This window comes from Musa acuminata, chromosome BXJ2-8 (assembly GCF_036884655.1).
Source record: "Musa acuminata AAA Group cultivar baxijiao chromosome BXJ2-8, Cavendish_Baxijiao_AAA, whole genome shotgun sequence".
Lineage (NCBI taxonomy): Eukaryota > Viridiplantae > Streptophyta > Magnoliopsida > Zingiberales > Musaceae > Musa > Musa acuminata.
This window is the reverse complement of record NC_088345.1, coordinates 54,575,755-54,596,230: the sequence shown is the minus strand read 5'-3', so window position 1 is coordinate 54,596,230 and position 20,476 is coordinate 54,575,755. Positions and strand designations below refer to the sequence as shown.

The 20,476-nt window shown below is 34.7% G+C and overlaps 1 protein-coding gene and 1 long non-coding RNA gene across 5 annotated transcripts in view; both read left to right on the top strand.

Moving 5' to 3' along the window:
• Positions 1-7,546, top strand: part of LOC135620357 (uncharacterized) — a 31,190-nt gene extending 23,644 nt beyond the window's left edge. For 3 of the 4 annotated variants that reach the window (XM_065123291.1, XM_065123289.1, XM_065123287.1), the window contains one exon: positions 225-277. Coding sequence is in view for 1 of the 4 variants with exons in the window: in XM_065123290.1 (XP_064979362.1) it covers positions 225-299; positions 964-1,135; positions 2,093-2,286 (441 nt within the window). In the remaining 3 variants the exon portion in view is untranslated. Of the gene's footprint in view, positions 1-224; positions 300-963; positions 1,136-2,092; positions 2,288-4,331; positions 4,548-5,923; positions 6,768-6,918 lie in introns of those variants that run through there. The other variant, XM_065123290.1, reaches the window with a different exon arrangement.
• A 1,148-nt stretch (positions 7,547-8,694) lies between these two features.
• LOC135618295 (uncharacterized) lies at positions 8,695-12,321 on the top strand. Its single transcript, XR_010488960.1, has 3 exons — positions 8,695-8,907; positions 9,783-10,535; positions 12,005-12,321. It is a non-coding gene; the product is annotated as an uncharacterized LOC135618295 (long non-coding RNA).
• Positions 12,322-20,476: the final 8,155 nt, after the last annotated feature.

Genomic DNA, 20,476 nt, shown 5'->3' with positions numbered 1-20,476 from the left:
TTCTACTGCATGGGTGGATTTATTTGCTTGATATCTGCTGATTTATTTTGTTTCATTCTTTCCTTTGATTTACTGCTGGGGTTTTAAAATGGTGTCTCTAGCCTTTTTAGGTGTATTTCTTCTTAAAATTATATATAAGATGAGTAATTTGAAAAGTCAATTTATTTATCATTTACTGCCAATACTCTTTTTTTCCTCTAAATTGGTTTGGTCAATTGCCACAGATGCGAGCTGTATCCTCAGAGTTAGAGGTCCTTGGTAGGCATCAACACCCAAATTTAACTATTCCATTTCTAAAGGTAAAAACATTTCTTTTCCAGTCTTCATTTTTTTTATCTTTTTAAATTTCAGCTCTTCTACACATGGACATAGAATTAAGTTCTAGGTTTCACTAACGAGTGACCATGTTACATGAATTGTGTTCTGATTTATTTTAGACTAGTTTCTACAGCATCTTGCTGTCACATATCCTTGTTCTTATCTGATGATGGAATTCATTTGATATGTATCTGTATCATTGACATAAACATATATGATTATCCTGCTTGACAAAAAGAATTTCAATCTGCATAAAGCTGATGTGAACATTTTGGCAGGTTCAAAGATTTTAGGTGTATATAGGTGCAAACTAAAATTTATTGGACCTGTATAATGTATATCATTCTATCCCTTGTTATATCAAGAAGAACTATGGTTGGCATTCCAAAGTATTTAGAATTGTGGTTAACTCTTCTTGTATCAGAGTTATGTTTCCTTTTTGTTGTATGTTTAATATAATGAATATAAATCTCTTTTGCTTGGAGAAAAAAAATCTTTGTTTTATCTTGTTCTATTATTATATTCTTCTTTCTTGTTTTATCTTGTTCTATTATTTCATTCTTAATCCTAAAGTTTGAAGATGTTACAAGCAGATTTTCTTATTTGTATTTTGAGCTTGCTGATTGTTAACATTCTTGTGTCTAGGCTGTGGGTGAAATTGCAAAGGCATCACAAACTGAAGCATCTTCTTTGCCAGATCAGACAGAAATATTTAGTGCACACGTCAGCTCCAAGATTCTTATAATGCAAAAATGGATTAATGAGAATCATGTGGATAGTAGCTCCTTCTCCATGTGTACCGAATCCCAGGCTTTAGGTAATTCTGATTTGTACTATAAGGATTCTGGTCTTCTGTTTCGGCTTTGATTAGTACTGTTGAATGATTGGCACATGACCATGAAATCTGCCAAATTATGTTTCATTGAATTTTGTGAGTATTAATTTAAGAAATTCATAAAATAAATAATTGAAAGGGTTGTTTTTTGCATTTAGTTACTCCTAAGTTGTATCTAACAGAACAAAGTTCGATATTTCTTTGAGTTTCGGCAATGATTTTACTGTATATTGCTTTTATTTGTAAAATTGTACTAAAAATCAGGGTCTACCGTACCGAACCGTACCGTCCGGTATGGGCGGTATGTACCGGTCCAACAGGTTGTCGGTACGCGGACCGTTTGTTACCGGTCCGAGTGCACTGTAGTACTGTAGCAGTGCTATAGTACTCGGCACATCTGGGTGTACCGCTCGGTATACCATACCGTACCGGTACCGAGCCCAGGTCGAAATACCGGTACTGTACGGTATTGCGAACCTTGCTAAAAATTCCTACATTACTGTGATCTTCGCCCGAACAGATATCTCATATTTCAAATTGTACTATTTAGTATATCTGATATCATGATGAAATATGACTAAGAGTGTAGAAGTTTAGTTGCCTTCACATGTGATTGCCATATTTAACTAACAAACTAAGCACTTTGATCATAAAATTTTATACACTCCCCCAGTGAAAGAACACTTTTCTAAAAACAAAGAATTAGTTCTCTTTGAAGATGTGAAAGTGGAGACAGATTAAATAGTTATCTTCTGTGGTTTAGTAGGCTTCCAGTGCTATTTTTTTCTCATTTCTTTGTTTCAATTGGTATATTGTTATTATGATATTTTTAATCTAGTGTTTGAATATTTTATGTAGTCTTTCAAGGTTCTCTTTGTTCAATGCAAGTGCTATTTGGAATAATTTCCCATTGCCTTTTTGTTCTAATTTGACAACCAGAAATTGGATCTGTCAATTTTGATGATGTTAGTCTTCACTTGGAATATTGGGAGGAATTATTGTTTAAGTTTAATGAGATGAAAAGATACAGAAGAATTGTTGGATCTCTTGTTGGATCATGCTTAAAAGCTGCATCACCACTTGTTTCTTCACAGAAAGAATCAGCTTGTCTGGTGTCTCTGGACATTTATTGAGGTACTTGCTTGATATGTTTGTTGATAAAACATTTTTGGCCAAATGAATCTCTTTCTAATTCTCATTCTGCTGTTGCAAATACTGTTTGGTGTTTAATTGTAGCTCAATGCACAGGCACCCGTTAATGCAGGTCTGGGAAGGGTCAATTATGCAGTTCTTTCTTTCAGTCAGAGAGAATTAAATTTAGTCTTTCTCAATTTAAGTTTCTACTATATAAAGGGAAAACACAAATTAAGCTCAGCCATTTCAGTATTTATTGTGATGTGAGGAAACCTCTTAGTTACCTGTGTTTAAAGTGAAACCTTACAAGTGACTTAAAAGAAAAAATCTGGATTGAAAATAAGAAAAGAACAAAGGACAGCGCATGTTGCTTCACAAGTAGGATACCTTTTCATGTTGATGACCCTTTTCGTTTGTTTAGCATTTCTTTGTTTGATAGCAGTATTTTCAAACTAATGGGGCTATGTAATTTTAGTGGAAAATTAATTGATTACTTATTCATATACGGCAACTTGGATTTCTGAAATTTTTTGACGTGAGGATACTTGGGTAGATGGCTTACCTTTATGTACCTATCTGATACCTTATTCATTAGATAATTTTTTCGTACGAGTGCCCTGTGCTTAGTCTGTGAATTCAAAATTTTTTACTACCATTCATACACTTGTTGCTTTTCATGGAGTGTCTTTTGCAAATGGTTCTTCTTACGAATGACAAGCTATTAATGATGGATAGAATGATTACTGGCTACATAATGTAGTTTGCTTGTCATTTGCAAGGTTATAAAGTTGGACAAATTTTGAAGTCTATGTTTACCTAAAATCCAATGATTACAAACTAGAAATTATTTAAGCAATAGGAACATGTACATTGCCATGCAGATTTTCGATTATGTAGGTCCAAATGAAGGTTTTTTAAAGCTTTATTTTCATTTGGATCTATTATTTTAGATGTTTATTTTTGAAGAAAGTTCATTTGGCTCTGCTATAATAGTTGTTTATTCTGTGACTTGTTCTGGATTATTGTAACAGGGAAGCCATTGTTTTGCTAAGTGAAAGGCTTGCATTTACCATCTCTTTGTTCTTTATATAACTATATGCTTGTCAAGGATTTTAAGATGTCGACCATTTGGAGGTGTTACTGTATTATTTCCCTAAATCATGTGTTTCGTTGTGGCTTTCAGTTTCTAGAAGTGCCACTTTTATTGGGGTAGCAACCATGAAAAGTCAGAACATGTTCTGAATGTTGTTATATGGTTTAATTGGGAAAATGAACTGTTCTGAGTATGATTTCAAGTTTGTCATAATTTCCTTGGTGTAGGATACTTTGGGTCATGGGTACAATCCAAGCATGGGCCATGCTGCTTGGTTTTTGGTATGTGGGGGTAGGGATAATGTTGACTTTTTTGGATTAGTTCCTGATAGTTCTGTTGCTTTTCGATCTTGTCGTGTATGATGGCAATCTGGAAAATACAGTATTGCAAAACAGATCAACAACCTGCATCATAATTTCAAGTAGTATGATCAAAGTAAATAGAAAGCATCTTCTTGTTGGTTTGTCTTTTTCTCAACACTCCTTTTCTCTTTCTGGAATAATGTTGTATTTTGCAGAGAACAAAATTTCACATTTATTCCCAAGGTCTCAGTCCGTTGTCTTATTACTTTTAAGCAAGTCATTTAGGACTATCAGTTTAACAGATTCTGCCTGTAAATTGCTGCCCTAAAAAGGTGTTACTGGTTAGACTGTTGCAACAAAGCAAATGTTAATGGAAGTCTTGGTTTCTGTGCCAAAATCAGTTGATATGGTAGGAAACGTGAACCCTCTTCTCCATATTATTATTGGTTATGTTTGACAATTGTGTGTTGGTTTTGAACCATTGCATAATATGTTTTCTTTGTTCAACTAAATAAAATAATTAGATGTATACTTTTGTTAGGGGCTTGAGTGGTAAATATCTTATTGGAAAATAGTAAAACAAAATCTTTCTTGTTATTCTCCTTAGATTTCAGTTGTTTGTACTTTAGAGTAAGGCATTTTTTTGTAGGATGTTTCTGTATCTCTTGCAAAAGTGGAGGAAGCTTATAAGCACGAGAAACAAACCAAAGCAGCAATCTGGGAAGCAGTTCAGTTGCTATCACTAAATTATCTGAAAGATGGGATGGAGGCTGCAGATGAGGAAGCTGACGAGAACAGAGTGCTTCCAGCAATGAACATAATCTGGCCTTATTTGATTCTTTGCCTTAAAAATAAGGTTTCAGTGGTATGATAGATTTTTTTTTTGCTAATTTAGTAAATCTCTTTGGTCTTTTTTCCGTTAACATTTAGTCTATTCTGCGACATCGTACTTTGCTCAATTGTCTGATTTATGCTGACGCTTCATATATATTTCTCATGTCTTATCAATCTTTTGTTGACCGACCTAGCTGAAAAATGGACTTTTGGATGACTGGACGCATAGGAATCTTCTAGATCTTATTATTTTGACTATATTTGGCATCTTGGAAGATGTAACTTATATTGCACAGTTGACTTGCCATTTTAAAACTTGTGACATGATTACTAAGCAACTGGTATCACATTAGAAATCCTGTTATTTTAGATGTAGTTAGTTTATGTACCATATGTTATAACCATTTTCTGGCTGGAGGAGAGGCCTGATGATTGGTTAATGTTGGTCCACAACATCATTCCTAGATCAAGACAAGAAGAGAATGTCATCACAAGCATCGTGTAACAGACCTATATGTTGCAAGAAGAGATAGACATTTTATGTAATCCTTCTTGCTTTATTTGATAATGAAGTTGTAACAATTGTTAATGCTTGACAGCTCCAATAACACCATATTTTGTTTGATGTTTTAGTGGATTATGTATGGTTATGCATATAAGACAATAGGGGGGTTTGGAGCTTTAGGGCTTATGTAATGAGAGAGTTAAGAGGTAGGATAATTGGGGGAGAAATAAGATAGATATTAGGTGGATATCTTGGATTCACTCAAGTCTACCAAACTCACTTCATGGGAAGATTGTTGACATCACATCACACTGTATTGTGGTCACATGAAATTAAATCAAGTTAGTACAATCATAGGATACATGCTCATAAAAACTATAAGTATTTTAAAAATGTTAAGAAATTAAATGGTTGTTCTGAAAGTTTGGTGTCAGAAGGTGTTGATTTGGTTTTTGAAACTTTGCCCAATTGCAAAAAAATAAAAAATAAAAATATTTGGGCTACTGATAGGCCATGCCAATGTGTATTGTGTATTGTGTCTTATGCGGTGGTGTTGGAGCATTTGATACATATATGAATATGGAGTGTTGGTACTTCCAAGTTGAAAAGCCTTGACATGTGGCTCCATGTTATTTTGGACTTTTAGTAACCATTAAAGGATTTATGCTATTAGGGTTCAAATATTGTCTTCTGATGTTTCTAACTTGCTGTATTTAGCCATTAAAGGACTTTTAATATTTTGTCTTCTGATTATGCAGTGATGTTTCTACTTTGCTGTATTCCCAGTTAAAGGATTTATGCTGTATTCCCAGTTGAAGGATTTATGCTGTATTCCCAGTTGAAAAGCCTTGGCATGTGGCTGCATTAGATACAGCTTTGATTTTTCTTTTATTCTTTTTCAGGTTGTGATCAGGAAATGCTTGAATATGCTGCATAAAGCAGTTCAAATTGGTGGCGGGGACTTTTTTGTTCACCGGTTTCAGAATGATGGGCATACTATATGGAAGTTGCTTACTTCATCCCCATTTCGAAGGAAACCAATGCTATCAAATGAGGAAAGAATTCTTCTCCCTTACCGAAGTAATTCTATCACTTCAGAAGAACCTATGGCTGAAGTCTCCAGCCAAAAAATCCAGGCAGCAGTATTGGACATGATTACCATGATATGTTCAGACAAGAGGACTAGTTCAGCATTACAGACAGTCCTGAAGAAGGTTAGTGGTATTGTCGTAGGTATTGCTTGCAGTAGCATGGCAGGTCTCAAAGATGCATCTCTAAGGGCATTATCAGGACTTGCTTGCATTGATTCAGACCTTACCTGGCTTCTGCTTGCCGACGTCTACTATTCCCTGAATAGAAGGGATGTTATCCTTCCACCATGCCGAGATCTGGCTGGGATTTCTGAGCTGCTTCCTGCCGCATCATCCAAAAAGGAATATTTGTTTGTGAATTATGCAGGAGAAGATTTAGGCCTTGAGATAGATCCTTCATCCGTGGAGGTAGTATTTAGAAAGATGGAATCAGAAGTTCTTTTATGATAATATTTGTACAGTCGGATCTGTATCATGTTGAATGTACTCTGTAAATTTGTGGGAGATGTTAAAAATCATTGAGAATGTAAAAGGGCATTAGATGTCACTTTGCACATGGTAGTTATAAGATTATGTTACATGCGGAGGCTTTTAGTGCACGTTTCCCAAATGTTCGAGGCAATGTTTTCAAAAGGCATTTTCCTTTTCTAGCAAGGCAAGTTTGGGTAACTTTTCTTCAGTGAGATAATTTCTTGTATATTCTGCCTCATGGAGTTAAATGATTTCATTTGTATGATGTTCATGAAACTCTGAAATCAACTCAAATGTTTGGTTATCATACCATTAATATTGCAGTAGCATGGCAGGTCTCCAAGATGCATCGCTAATGGCATTATCAGGACTTGCTTGCATTGATTCAGACCTTACCTGGCTTCTGTTTGCCAACGTCTACTATTCCCTGAATAGAAGGGATATTATCCTTCCACCATGCCGAGATCTGGCGGGGATTTCTGAGCTGCTTCCTGCCGCATGATCCAAAAAGGAATATTTGTTTGTGAATTGTGCAGGAGAAGATTTAGGCCTTGAAATAGATCCTTCATCCGTGGAGGTAGTATTTACAAAGATGGAATCAGAAGTTCTTTTATGATAACATTTGTACAGTCATCTGTATCATGTTGAATGTACTCTGTAAATTTGTGGGAGATGTTAAGAATCATTGAGACTGTAAAAGGGCATTAGATGTCACTTTGCACATGGTAGTTATAAGATTATGTTACATGCGAGGCTTTTAGTGCACGTTTCCCAAATGTTCGAGGCAATGTTTTCAAAGGGCATTTTCCTTTTCTAGCAAGGCAAGTTTGGGTAACTTTTCTTCAGTGAGATAATTTCTTATATATTCTGTCTCGTGGTGTTAAATGATTTCATTTGTATGATGTTCATGAAACTCTGAAATCTACTCAAATGTTTGGTTATCATACCATTAATATTGTGTGATTCCTCTTGTTATCCTTGGTTGTTTTTTAGGTTTACATATGTATTTTCAATTGGGGTACGCCGTAGTTGCGAAGCACAGTATCGGTTTGTGATTCTATCTCAGCCAACCATTGAAAAGATGAGAACATCACCTTGTCAGTTTGCAAGCGGAAATGATGTCGTGGGTGGGATGTCGAAATAATCATCTGGCCCCAATCATGTTAAACAGTAGGAAACAGTAGGTGTACGCTTGGAGCATAGGGTAGCAAACGGGGGCAGTTGTACCTAAAAGTCGAAGGAATGTAGATTGCTTGTCTTCATCATCAAATCAAAGAGGCAGTAGTATCATTCGAAGAACAGACGAGCAATCGCTAATTGGTAGTTGAACACAGTGCCGATGAGAACACACGGGATGATCGTCAGCGTTTCAATACCATTGATTGATGAGTACAAGCTTATCCAGGTACCTTTTTCTGGTTGACATGGGAGACTTGATGTGGTGAGACCACAGATTATTCAGTTGGAAATCGTTTTGTTAGTGACTCGATTCGAGATGATCGGATAGGCTGACTAAGATCTTTCTTGTTGTAAGATTCCTTCCTGGGACTAGGTCATTCAGGTGTCTTCGAGCGATCGACAATCCTACTTGACAGGGCGACATAGGAGGTTGTCTGACGTAATCTTTTCGATGCTTAAGTTAGCAAAAGGGGGAAGACAACAATATAAACTGTATGACTGAGTTAGTGTATAGAGACTCCTCTTTTGACATCTACTTAGGGGTAGTTTTTATATGCCTATGGGGACGATCGTTTGCAGATTGTTAGTGTTTGTTGATATTTTAAACGAGTAGTTTATTTGTTTTAGAGTAATTATTATGAATGTGACGACTGTTATTATTTTTTTAGCGGTTGCACGTGCCCGTACCGGCGCGAATGGTACCGAAGGCATCTCGTATATTATATGTCACTGTAGAGGGTAACGTGGTCAATTCATAGCGATGCCGTTATGCCACGTTGCCTGACAGTGATTCCGTGTTCGTGATGTCGTTACGGAGACGGAGGAGATCGTATTCCGTAAACGGATCGTTTCTAGCAACCCGGGCCTCCCTCTCACCGACCTATGATACTAGACACTCCACCCCTATATATTCTCCTCTGTCCTCCCCATCATATTTCTTCAAACGCCTCGTTTGTTCTCTGTCTTCGTTCTCTTCGAGCTCTGTCGTTGCTTCCGAGTTCTTGATATTTTCTTGACGGAACTTTGTATGCTCCCTCAAAGAAAATAGGAATCAGTGTCATTTAGTACGCGAGAGGACCACTCTCAGCCACTCCTTGTCGCCTCTCTGCTTTGTCTCCGAGAAAAGAGGGAGCCGCTTCGGAAGGGTAAAACCTTAATATCATGTGAATTCTTCCTTGATTTCTGGAGATCTTTGTCTATTTTCATGTTTTCTTCGTTTATCTGGTTGCTGATCGTGTATCTGACCGGGTTGATCGGCTCCTGTGTCTTTCATTTCGCTATTTTCGAGCCGCTTTAAAGATATTTTCAAGTGTGTTCTCTACTAAATTATGGATCGATGTGATCTTTGATTAAGCACTCCGTCAGACAGATATCTGTTCTTGTTTCCAGATCGGTATCATTCTTGTCTTTTTCGTGTTCATTTTCTGATCGATCTAGCGCTGGGAATCTTGTTTTAGAGACGGATATGGTGGGTATTAGGGTTGGTTGTTTGTCATGAAAACTATTAGATCAGGTAGATCTGCAATGGTTTTAGGGGTGGCCTTGTTCTATATGCTTGATTTTCTTTACGGACCTTTGTATGCACCCTAAGAAAAAAGAGGAATCACTGCCATTTAATACGCGAGAGGACCTCACTGTCATCCCGTTCTTGCGTTTCTGTCGCCTCTCTCCTTTGTCTCCGAGAAATGAGGGTGCCGCTTCGGAAGGGTAAAACCTTAATCTCGTATGAATTCTTCCTTGATTTATGGAGATCTTTGTCTATTTTCATGTTTTCTTCGGTTATCTGGTTGCTGATCGTGTACCTGAGCGGATCGATTGAGTCCTGTGTCTATCATTTCGCTATTTTCGAGTCGATTTGAAGACATTTATAAGTGTGTTCTCTACTAAATTATGGATCGGTGTGTCTTTGATCAAGCAATCTGTTAGACAGATATCTGTTCTTGTATTCAGATCGGTATCATTCTCTTCTTTTTCGTGTTTATTTTTTGATTGATCTAGCGTTGGGAATCTTGTTTTACAGACGGATATGGTGGGTATAAGCATTGGTTGCATCATCAGCTTAGCTTCCAAGGTAGAGGCTAAAAACGAAGGTGGCGATCAACAAGGAGGGTTTTCTATAGTTGCATCGATGGTGATCTCTTGCTTTTGCTTGTTTCCTACGCTATGGTGGCCATTCTATCGCAAATTCTTGATCCTTGGTGCAGAGAAGTGTCGGTACAAGGATTCTTTTGAATTGATTCGTTTGGTCACAGATTTTCATAGCAAGCTCTGCTGCTGCCTAGCTTACAATGAAGATGGCAATTGATGAGGAGGTTTTTTTCTCTCATTAGGCCGGTGATGCTTTGTCTTTCTTCCAGCCCTATCATTGATGTTTGATCACAGATTCTTGATCTCTTGGTCCAGAGGAAAAGAGTCAGTAGGTTGGTTCTTTGGGATATGGAGTGTTCATTTGCCACATGATGGATTTCTGCCCATTGGCAAGGAAACCTTCTGTCAATGGCATAATTGTATTGATAAAGGAACCTGAGGTGGAGTAGATTATTTGGTCATAGTGTGTTGCTATGATCGTGCTGTTTGTGCTTCTTATGGATGAAGAAGAGATAATTGGATTGGTTGCCAATAAGTGGCTGAGAAAGTTTATTCATTAGTGTTTGATAAATCCAGCTAATCTGTTTGTAATACTATGATCAGCTTAGTGAGTGTGGGAAGTTCTTTATGGCAAGCTAAGGAGGGCACCGACCACAGCCAGTAAATCAATGTGATATTTATTCAGGTAAGCATTGTTTTGATTGAAGCTTATTGGACTTTCGTAGTTCTAATGCTTGAGTGAATATTCTTGTGCAATTTAGTTTAGTCTCTTTTCAATTCTTTTAATGGAATGTTATACGTAGGTTTTTATCACATGATATTATTTTAGTAATCTCTTTTTAATAGAAGCTATAATTGATTTGCATTTTCTTTCCATAATGCATTTTCATTACTAATTCTGTTACATCTGTCATATGATATGTTATACATGTCAATACGTCATCGTATATAAGACTTTTGGTTGACTTAACGAATATGGATTCATAAATCTAATATCTATATTTTCCCCTAAAATTCAATCTTTCTTGAACTTTTTGCTATTTCCCTCTTTATTGTAATTTTAATAATTAAGCTAGTATTTATTTTGTTGAAATTTTATTTTTGTGCCAAAAAGTGGGAATCCATCTTGAAATGTTAAAATTTTTTATTTTTTGAATTAATATATTATGTTATTAATATTTAAATAATTTTGTATACAATTTTAATAATATTTAATAAATTTCTTCTGCATTACTGTACTTATGATGATTATTTTTTTCTAATTTTTTAATTAGTATTACTTTTTTCCTATTAATGAACAATAATGGGCCTATTGTGAGTAGTAATGGCCTGCCTCTGCACAGTAAAAGGCTAGTCATTTACTATCGCCAATGTGGCCTAGTTATATAATTCATATATTTTAGTAATATTTATATGTTTTACTAAATCTTGATGTTAATATGATAAACTCTTCATGTTAATGTGATAAATCCCTTCGTCTCTACTGCTCTACGTAGCTCCCTCCCCTCGCTTCCTAACTCCCCACAACTACCTTCTTGAGCCTCCTCTACTCAATCCATAGACATTTTCATGATCGCCTCATTTGTCCCTTTTCTATCCTTCCTCGAGATAAAGGATGTCTGTCATCACCTTTGCATCTCGGGAAATCTATGGAAGAGCAGTTATCGGATGAACCAACAAGGCCTAATTTCTCTTGAACAAGGAAGGAGATGGTATTTTCCCATCTTTAAGGATTTGCTTTCTTTCTATGTCATTGTTGGTGACATTGTTGATATGTGAAATTATTTAATTATTTATTTAATACAAAATCTGAAGTTCACATTCGTTGAGCCCTATAGGAGTTTCTTAGAACCTTATCTCTAGATCTTGTTTGATTTTGATGATTATTTTGTTGTATGCGGTGTTGGCAATTGATGTTGAAAAGCACCATCGATTTTAATTTCTCACATGCTTGCATTTTGTTATAAAATATTTGCCTGATTGCTTATTTCTCTTTTGCTCTGCTTTCTTGAGGAAAGAAAAGTTATATAGTGTAGTAGGGCCTGTAAGATAATCTCCTCTTTAAAATTTGGATTGTGTCGGCAACCTAACTAGGTTTATAGCTATGAAATTTGGATTGAATTAAAAGATACTCCTCTTTTGGTTCTATTGTAGGATCAAATGACAAGGATGAGCTCTGGTATTTATTAGCATCAATGTCATCATGGAAGGTGGCATCTTTTATTACAATATGCAGTAAGCCAACTCTGTTTTTGACAGAAGACCATGTCCTTTCCAAATTGGATTAGTTCTTCCTGAATAATGTCTTTTTATCTTATCTATATTGAGATATTTTTGCAAAAGTGTATAATTTGGTAATTTTATTCAAAGTTGGTCTTTATGTTCTTTTAGAACTTCACTCATGTTTAAGTATGTACAAAATTTGCTGCTATTTTAACTTCGTATCCATAATTTATATTCTTCTTTCTGAATTTTGTCTGTTATTTTTCCAAAATTATTGTAGCCTACTTTTTAATACTCCGTGAGTCTACAAACCATGTTCTTGTATGGTAATTAAACTGGTATAACACAATTGCCTTCACATGAGAAATTTTAGAGTTTTTAGCACAGAAGTCCTATTCATGTGAGATTTTCAGCAAGAATTTATTGAACATGACATCTAGATCCTTCCTAGAATTATTTTTGTGCATATTTTTTTTGTAGGTAGTAGATCCTTTACTAGAAAACTACTTCATCTCATGAATCTGCAATTTAAACCTGCATTTGTCTTATGAACATGATCCTTTATTCTCTTTTCATGTTGGCCAGGTGGACATTTGTGCTGGTTACCATTTATTTTTTGTTGTCATTAAACTTTGAACATTTCTCCACTAGGCATTATGATTTATTCTCCTTATTATATTTCTTATGTGCATAATATTTTAGTCTAGAACATGTGTTTTTTCCTTAACATAGGCATTCCAAGTGCTCTTAAATCAATTTAAAAGTTCTTTGCTGAGTACTCATATATGAAACTATGCTTACAACTCAGCTCATAAATGAAAGTTTAGCTGGTGGTCCATCCTCGATGGAGGAGTGTCACTAGCAATCACCAAGGTCACATCTCCAAGAAGCTTGAGGAAGCAACCAATATTTGATTGCTTCCTTAGGGTTTGCTAGGGATGAGTTGAATTTGGAGATGTTTAATCTTTAACCATATGATTTGATGATCTTACAGTACAAATATTTAACCATAGAATTTGGAGATGTTTGATCTTGGCCGGAAGATGCTAAGGCAAAGAAAGGGGGAAGAGGAAAGGGGGATATGTTGCCAGCGATAGTGGGTGTGACAACAATTTCTGTAGAGGAGAAAGTGCAGTGGCTTCTAGGAAAGGGAGAAGAGGGAAGAAAGAGAGAGGGGGTTACCACCAGAGGAGACGGGTTGTCAGTAGTTGGTTATTGATTGCCAATCGCCAATCACATTACTACTGATTGCAAGGAGAGTTGCAAGGAGGGTAAGCCAATTCCGTTAGGCAAATCATTTCTTATTTAGGTATTCTTAGCTTTAGTGTGTTTAATTTAATATATATAATCATATATAAAAAAATAAATATATAAATTATTGGCAAAACATGCGTTAAATTTTGATGACAGAAAGTACACCATGCTTCATGATAGCATATACTTGATGATATAAGAAGGATTCGATATAAACTTTCAAGGCATTGACCATCGATTTGAGAGTGATAAGAAGTGCTAAACTTGATTTTCGTGTCCATAGATTCTTATACTTCTCTCCATAATCTAGAAAGCCATAAGGATTTAAAAGGAGACTATGGTCAAAAATTAAAAATCGGATATCATATTTAAAGCTCTGAGCATATGCTGATGTGGTAGAAAAAGCTATAATAATCGAAAAAAACATTGAGGATATTCAAGAGATCAAGGGCAAGGATGGTAAGGATAAGCTTCACTACAAAAATAATAGAGAAAATAAATCATAAAGTGATAACATGAGGGTTAAAGGCATCTAGATTGGGAAAGAGAAGCCATCAAAAAGGCTCAATCTTGTCCAAAATACATATTAAATCATTAAAAAGTCAGTGGTTTCGGTTGATTGGAGCTTGTTTTTCTTATGCAAAGTTGGATCGTAAAGTAAAAGATTGCCCTTCGAATAAAAAGAAATAGCCATTGCCTCCAAGATCATCGGCTCATTTTAGAGCGTTTAAATCGAGAGTCGAATGTATTATTCAAGTTTCTAATTGAAATGTAAAAGTTTTATTTAACCATGGTTACAATCTATCTTTTGTTTTACAATATTTTTATTATCACTTAGGTGTTCATCCTAGACTAATAAATTATATGCTATATGTAACTACGTTTGTTGGGGATTCTTTGACAATAAATTTGATCTATCCATCTTATTTGATTTCTATTGGAGAACACAAACTTTTTGCTGATTTGATTCTCTTAGAGATTCAGTATTCTGATATTGCACTTGGTATTAATTGACTATCTTTATATTTATCAGTATAGATTATTCTACAGAAGTGATCATTTTTTGCATATCAACTCAGCCAATTCTTTATTTTAAGGGCATTAGGCTTGATTCACCTTCTTGCCTTATATCGTTACTTCAAGCTCATCGACTTATACAAAAGTGCTATTGTTGCTATCTTGTATTTGTAAAAGAGTATTTAGATCAAGAAACTAATTTAAATAAAACTCTTGTATTTAGAGAGTTCTCTATTTTATTCTCAGATGACTTGCTCGGATTACCTCTAAATGGAGTAGGCGAATTTGCTATTGATTTCATCCTCGGGGATAACCCCAATATCTAAACCTCCATATAGAGTGGCACCTCTCAAGTTTGTGGAATTGAAGAAGCAACTACAAGAGCTGTTAGATAAGAGTTTCATTCGGTCTAATGTTTCATCATAGGGTGCTCCGATGTTGTTAGTTAAGTAAAAGGATGAACTATTGAGGTCTTGTATCGATTATGCATAGTTGAATCAGGTGTACATTAAGGATAAGTTTCCTTTACCCAAAATTGATGATTGATTTGATTGATTGTATAGTGCACAAGTCTTTTTGAAGATTGATATGAGATTTGGTTACTATTAATTGAAGACTAAGAAAGAGGATCTCTCAAATATAGCTTTTAGAACTTGATATGGTCGATGCGAATTCTTAATAATACCATTCGGATTGACAAATGCCCTAGCAGCTTTTATGCCCTAGCAGCTTTTATGTATCTAATGGATAGGATATTTCAGTCACTCTTGGATCACTGTATAATTATATTCATTGATGATATATTATTGTATGCGAGGGGTAACCAAGTGCATAAAGAACACTTGAGAAATGTGTTGTCAATACTAAGAGAAAAAGAGTTGTCTGTAAAGTCCATCAAATGTGAATTTTTGTTGAACGAAGTTGTCTTCTTAGGCCATATGATTTCAGCGAGAGGTATCTTTGTTGATCCAAAGAAAGTGGAAGTGGTAGTTAAATGGGAAATATCAATGAATATGATAGAACTTAGAAGTTTCTTGGGCATAGCAGATTATTACAAGAGATTTCTAAAGGGATCTCTCGAATTACTACTCCTCTCACCAAACTAACCCAAAGGAATGTGACATTTGAATTGAGTGAAGATTTTGAGCGAAGTTTTCAAGAGTTACAATAAAGATTGACTAGTGCCATGTTGTCTCTATTTCAAATGGTAGCGAAAGATTTGTAGTTTAAACAGGTATTTCGAGAAAGGACCTTGATTGTATTTTGATGAAAGATGGGAAAGTGATTGTTTATACTTCTAGACAATTGAAAAGTTATGAATAAAATTATTCAACTCATGATTTGAAATTAGTTACAATTATTTTTGCTATAAAGATTTAGAGATATTATTTATATGGGCGAACATTTGAAATATTTACTGATCACAAGAGTATAAAGTATATTTTTACCTAGAAAGAATCTAATATGAGATCATGGAGTTATATAAAAATTTTAAAGGATTATGATTGTACCATCAGTTATCACTTAAGTAAAGCTAATATTGTAGTTTATACATGTTTTAGAAAATATACCAGTTTTATGGCTAATCTAGTGGTGAAGCAACGGAAGTCATTGAAAAAAATTATGACCTTGAGTATAGTGCGAGACTCGATGATTTTGATAGCCTCTATCTCGGTTCTATCTTATCTCATTTGATAAATTAAAGAATGACAATTATAAGATCCACGTTTAGTCTATTTGAGGAATGAAGAAGAAAACTGATTAAAATCAGATTTTTGTGTCTTCGAGGATATCCTATTGAGATTTCGAGATAGATTATTCGTTCTTAGTAATCCAAATATCTAGAAACAATTCTAGTTGGGATGTTATAATTCCAAGTACACCATGCTTCTTGATAGCATATACTTGATGAAATGAGAAAGATCCGATATAAACTTTCAAGGCATTGACCATCGATTTAAGGGTGATAAAGAGTGCTAAACTTGATTTTCGTGTCTATAGATTCCTATACGTCTCTCCATTATCTACAAAGCCATAGGGATTTAAAAGGAGACTATGGTCAACAATAAAAAATCGGATATCAGATTTATAGCTCTGAGCATATGTTGATGTGGTAGAAAAAGCTATAATAATCGAAAAAATTATTGAGGATATTCAAGAGATCAAGGGCAATAATGACAAGGATAAGCTTCACTACAAAAATAATAGAGAAAATAAATCATAAAGTGGTAACATGAGGGTTAAAAACATCTAGATTGGGAAAGAGAAGCCATCACAAAGGCTCACTCTTGTGCAAAATACATATTAAATCATGAAAAAGTCAGTGGTTTCGGTTGATTGGAGCCTTTTTTCCTATGAAAAGTTGGATCGTAAAGTAAAAGATTGCCCTTCGAATAAGAAGAAATAGCCCCTACCTCCTAGATCATCGGCCCATATCGGAGTGTATGCTATCATTGTATAGGATTTCTGAGCTTTCAAATCGATAGTCAAATGTATTATTCAAGTTTCTAATTTAAATTCTAAAGTTTTATTTGACCTTGGTTGCAATCTATCTTTTGTTTTACAATATTTTTCTTATCACTTAGGTGTTCAACCTAGACTAATGAATTATATACTATATGTAACTACGTTTGTTAGGGATTCTTTGATAACAAACTTGATATATCAATCTTATTTGATTTCTATTGGAGAAAACAAACTTTTTTGCTGATTTGATTCTCCTAGAGATTCAGTATTCTAATATTACATTTGGTATTAATTGACTATCTTCATATTTGTCAATATAGATTGTTCTACATAAGTGATCACTTTTTGGATACTAACTCATCCAATTCTTATTTTAAGGGCATTATGCTTGATTCACCTTCTTGCCTTATATCGTTACTTCAAGCTCATCGACTTATACAAAAGTGTTATTGTTGCTATCTTGTATTTGTAAAAGAGTATTCAGATCAAGAAACTAATTTAAATAAAACTCCTGTGTCCAGAGAGTTCCCTATTCTATTCTCGGATGACTTGCTCGGATTACCTCCAAATGGAGTAGGTGAATTTGCTATTAATTTTGTCCCCTAGGACAACCCCTATATCTAAGCCTCCCTATAGAGTGGCATCTCTCAAGTTTGTGAAATTGAATAAGCAAGTACAAAACTGTTCGATAAGATTTTCATTTAGTCTAATGTTTTATCATGGGGTGCTCCGATGTTGTTAGTTAAGAAAATGGATGAACCATTGAGGTCTTGTATCGATTATACATAGTTGAATCAGGTGCACATTAAAAATAAGTATCCTCTACCCAAAATTGATGATTGATTTGATCGATTGTATAGTGCACAAGTCTTTTCGAAGATTGATATGAGATTTGGTTACTATTAATTGAAGACTAAGAAAAAGGATACCTCAAATATAGCTTTTAGAACTTGATATGGTCAATGCGAATTCTTAATAATACCTTTCGAATTGACAAATGCCCTAGCAGCTTTTATGTATCTAATGGATAGGATATTTGAGTCACTCTTGGATCACTGTATAATTGTATTCGTTGATGATATATTATTGTATGCGAGGGGTAACCATGTGAATTTTTGTATAATTGTCTGCAATGTCCAACAAATGTGAATTTTCTTGGGCATGGCATATTATTACCAAAGATATTTAGAGGGATCTTTCGAATTGCTACTCCTATCACCAAACTAACCCAAAGGAATGTGACATTTGAATTGGGTGAAGATTTTGAGCGAAATTTTCAAGAGTTACAATGAAGATTGACTAGTGCCCTGTTATCTCTATTTCGAGAAAGGACCTTAATTGTATTTTGATGAAAGATGAGAAATTGATTGATTATACTTCTAGACAATTGAAAAGTTATGAATAAAATTATTTTACACTTGATTTGAAATTAGTTACAATTATTTTTGCTATAAAGATTTAGAGATATTACTTATTTGGGCGAATATTTGAAATATTTACTGATTACAAGAGTATAAAGTATATTTTTACCTAGAAATAGTTAAATATGAGATCATGGAAATATATATAAATTTTAAAGGATTATGATTATACCATCAGTTATCACTTAAGTAAATGTTAGGACTTTAGCTTGGAGAATCCTAATTGAGAGGGACATTCATGTAAAACTGTTAGGACTCTAGCTAAGAGAGTCCTAATTAAGAGGAGCATCCATTTAAAACTATTAGGACTCTAGCTAGGAGAGTCCTAATTGAGAGGGACATTTTGTTAGGACTCTAGCTAGGAGAGTCCTAATTGAGAGGGGCATTCATGTAGGAGGTGTTTTCTTAGAGAAGAATTAGGAGTTGTAAGGGAATAGGAGTCTTGACTAGGAGTCCTATTAGGAGTTGGTTAGAAGTAAGAGTCTTAAGTAGGAGTCCTATTAGGAGTTAGGGTTTAGAAGCCCTATAAATAGCCATGTATTCTTTCTCTTTTGATAAGCGATAGATAAATCTTTTCTGCAGCTTTTGAGCAGCAACTTGGAGGGAGGAACCCCTATAGAGTTCCAAGGAGGCCGATCCCCTAAAGAGATCAACCCCAAGTTTAGAATCTGCAAGGGTTCTAACAGTAAAGCCAATGTTGTAGTTTATCCAGGTAGTAGAAAATGTGCAAGTTTTATGGCTAATCTAGTGGTGAAGCAAAAGAAGTAATTGAAAAAAATTATGACCTGAACATTTTGAGGATAGTGCGAGACTCGATTATTTTGATAGCCTCTATCTAGGTTCTATCTGATCTCATTCGACAAATTAATAATGACAATTACAAGATCTATGTTGAGTCTACTTGAGGAATGAAGTAGAAAATTGAATGAAATCAGATTTTTTATGTCATCGAGGATATCCTATTGATATTTCGGGATAGATTATTCGTTCTTAACAATCCAAATATCCATAAATAGATCTAGGAGGAATGTTATAATTCCAAGTACACCATGCTTCTTGATAGTATACACATAATGAAATGAGAGAGATCCGATATAAACTTTTAACGCATTGACCATCGATTTGAGGGTGATAAAGAATGTTAAACTTGATTTTCGTGTTCATAGATTCCTATACTTATCTCCATAATCTAGAAAGTCATAGGGATATAAAATGAGATTGTGGTCCACAATTAAAAATCGGATATCAGATTTATAGCTCTGAGCATATGCTGATGTGGTAGAAAAAGCTATAATAATCGAAAAAAGTATTGAGGATATTCAAAAGATCAAGAGCAAGAATGGCAAGGACAAGCTTCACTACAAAAATAATAGGGAAAATAAATCATAAAGTGGTTACATGAGGGTTAAAGACATCTAGATTGGGAAAGAGAAGCCATCACAAAGGCTCAATCTTGTGCAAAATACATATTAAATCATGAAAAAGTCAGTGGTTTCGTTTGATTGGAGCCTGTTTTTCCTATGGAAAGTTCGATCGTAACGTAAAAGATTGCCTTTCGAATAAGAAGAAATAGCCACTACCTTCTATATCATAGGCCCATATCGGAGTGTATGCTATCATTATACAGAATTTCAGAGCTTTTAAATCGATAGTCGAATGTATTATTTAAGTTTCTAATTGAAATGCAAAGTTTTATTTGACCCTGGTTACAATCTATCTTTTGTTTTACAATATTTTTCTTATCACTTAGGTGTTCAACCTAGACTAATGAATTATATGCTATATGTAACTACGTATGTTGGGGATTCTTTGATAACAAACTTGATATATCAATCCTATTTGATTTCTGTTGGAGAACACAAATTTTTTTTGCTGATTTGATTCTCCTAGAGATTCAGTATTCTGATATTACACTTGGTATTAATTGACTATCTTCATATTTATCAATATAGATTGTTCTACGTAAGTGATCACTTTTTGGATACTAACTCATCCAATTCTTATTTTAAGGGCATTAGGCTTGATTCACCTTCTTGCCTTATATCGTTACTTCAAGCTCATCGACTTATACAAAAAGGCTATTGTTGCTATCTTGTATTTGTAAAAGAGTATTCAGATCAAGAAACTAATTTAAAGAAAACTCCTATATCCAGAGATTTCCCTAATCTATTCTCGGATGACTTGCTCGGATTACCACCAAATAGAGTAGGTGAATTTGATATTAATTTCGTCCCCGGGGACAACC